The sequence below is a fragment of the Saprolegnia diclina genome (assembly GCF_000281045.1).
Source record: "Saprolegnia diclina VS20 unplaced genomic scaffold supercont1.117, whole genome shotgun sequence".
Lineage (NCBI taxonomy): Eukaryota > Oomycota > Saprolegniomycetes > Saprolegniales > Saprolegniaceae > Saprolegnia > Saprolegnia diclina.
In genome coordinates, this window is record NW_008246184.1 from 18,172 (window position 1) to 19,612 (window position 1,441).

Consider the following 1,441-nt stretch of genomic DNA (forward strand, 5'->3'; position numbering starts at 1 on the left):
CCTGGAAGATGGCGACGCTGGGCACGACCGGTCGGCGCGAGGCCAAGGCCAAGCTCATGCAGCACCAGTACGACATGCTCGAGACCGAGTGGATCCGCCATGGGCTCCACGACCTCGATGCGTGCGGCGCCGACGTGCGCAAGCGGTTTATGCAAGCGGTCGACGACGCGCTCTGTGTTCATTTTGTCGAGTGCCGTGGGTACTCTTATCCCTTTACTGTGCTGGCCGATGCGGTGTGGGGTATGCTCACACGGCAGTTCAAGCCGCAGCCCGAACTCTACACCATCCACGAGGTGTGTTGGACAATATTGTCTTGTATGACAGTATTCTCCGATGCTAGGACATTGACATCGACGACGAGTGCGTCTATTTTCGATTTCTCGCGTCGATTGCAGGCACGGCGATGCCGCCCGTGAACGGCCGACTGCTCGCGCGACGCTTTGTCGAGAGCGACCGGGTCGTCTTTGTGACCCGGTCCATCGTGGACGACGCTTTGTATCCGTCCGATCCGAGTCATTTTCACGACAATCAGTGCTCCTGGTCTATAGTAACTTGTTTATCGTGTCATTTGACAGTCGACCGTAGGATCGTTGTGCAGCAACGCGGCGAGCATGCGTCGTGGCTGTCGTCATATGCGCGGTTTGCGCCGCCGACGGTCACGGACGACAGCACGATCACGGACGTGACCCCTGGCATGTACACGGACTGCATTTTGCAGCTCATGGACGAAAGTGGCATCTCTATTTACGATGCTCTTCAGAGCGTCTTGCCTGCCGCGTAGTCGCTATGCTCGTCAGACATAGGTAGAGTTCATGCGGCAAGGTCGCATTAGAAAGTATATATATTCTGAAAGCAAGTGCGAAATGCTATTTCAACTAGACGATGGTGTTTTGCGTGAAATTCGAGCGGATCCTGCTAATTCGTACCAATTTGACAAGCATTCAGGACGCAATTCCTACCTGCAGGTACGAATTGTCACAATACATGAGGTGTCATCGCAATGCTTGTCGTAGCGTGTCATGAGGAGGCATGGTATCTCGACCATCGCGGAGCCAAAATCAAATAAAGTTGTCTTATTGTGCATCGCGAACGGCGCACTGATCCAACAGACCAAACCAGGCGTCGAGTAGGCAAATGTACTTGTTAAGACAATTCAATGACCTGGCTTCATGCGATTGGCCAGCTTTACTTTGCATTTTCCAGGATGGAGACCACGGACCTCTTGGCCTTGGTCGACGAGGCCGCTGGCTGTGACGACTGGCTCGGCCTACTCGAGGTTGACGACGATATGACAGCCGATGCGCTTGGCTCTTCTCCGAGCAACGAGGATACACTGGCCGCGCCGACGACAAAGACGGCCAAGAAGAGACCGCGCACGTCGCTGCGCAACGAAGTCCTGCACCTCCGCGCCAAGCACGACGCATTGACCGCCCAGCTCGAT

At 55.2% G+C, this 1,441-nt stretch overlaps 2 protein-coding genes across 2 annotated transcripts in view; both read left to right on the forward strand.

Annotated features, from left to right (window-relative positions):
- Positions 1-8: 8 nt before the first annotated feature.
- On the forward strand, positions 9-880 carry SDRG_16174 (hypothetical protein; the record flags this gene model as incomplete). Its single annotated transcript, XM_008622373.1, has 3 exons — positions 9-293; positions 341-540; positions 586-880. The coding sequence occupies 3 exons, from the start codon at positions 9-11 to the stop codon at positions 779-781; spliced, it is 681 nt and encodes a 226-aa protein (XP_008620595.1). The 3' UTR covers positions 782-880.
- Positions 881-1,204: 324 nt separating this feature from the next.
- Positions 1,205-1,441, forward strand: part of SDRG_16175 (hypothetical protein) — a gene marked incomplete at both ends in the record, with an annotated part of 1,239 nt that continues 1,002 nt past the window's right edge. Inside the window, one exon of the mRNA XM_008622374.1 lies at positions 1,205-1,393. Within this exon, the coding sequence (XP_008620596.1) occupies positions 1,205-1,393 (189 nt within the window). The remainder of the gene's footprint in view (positions 1,394-1,441) is intronic.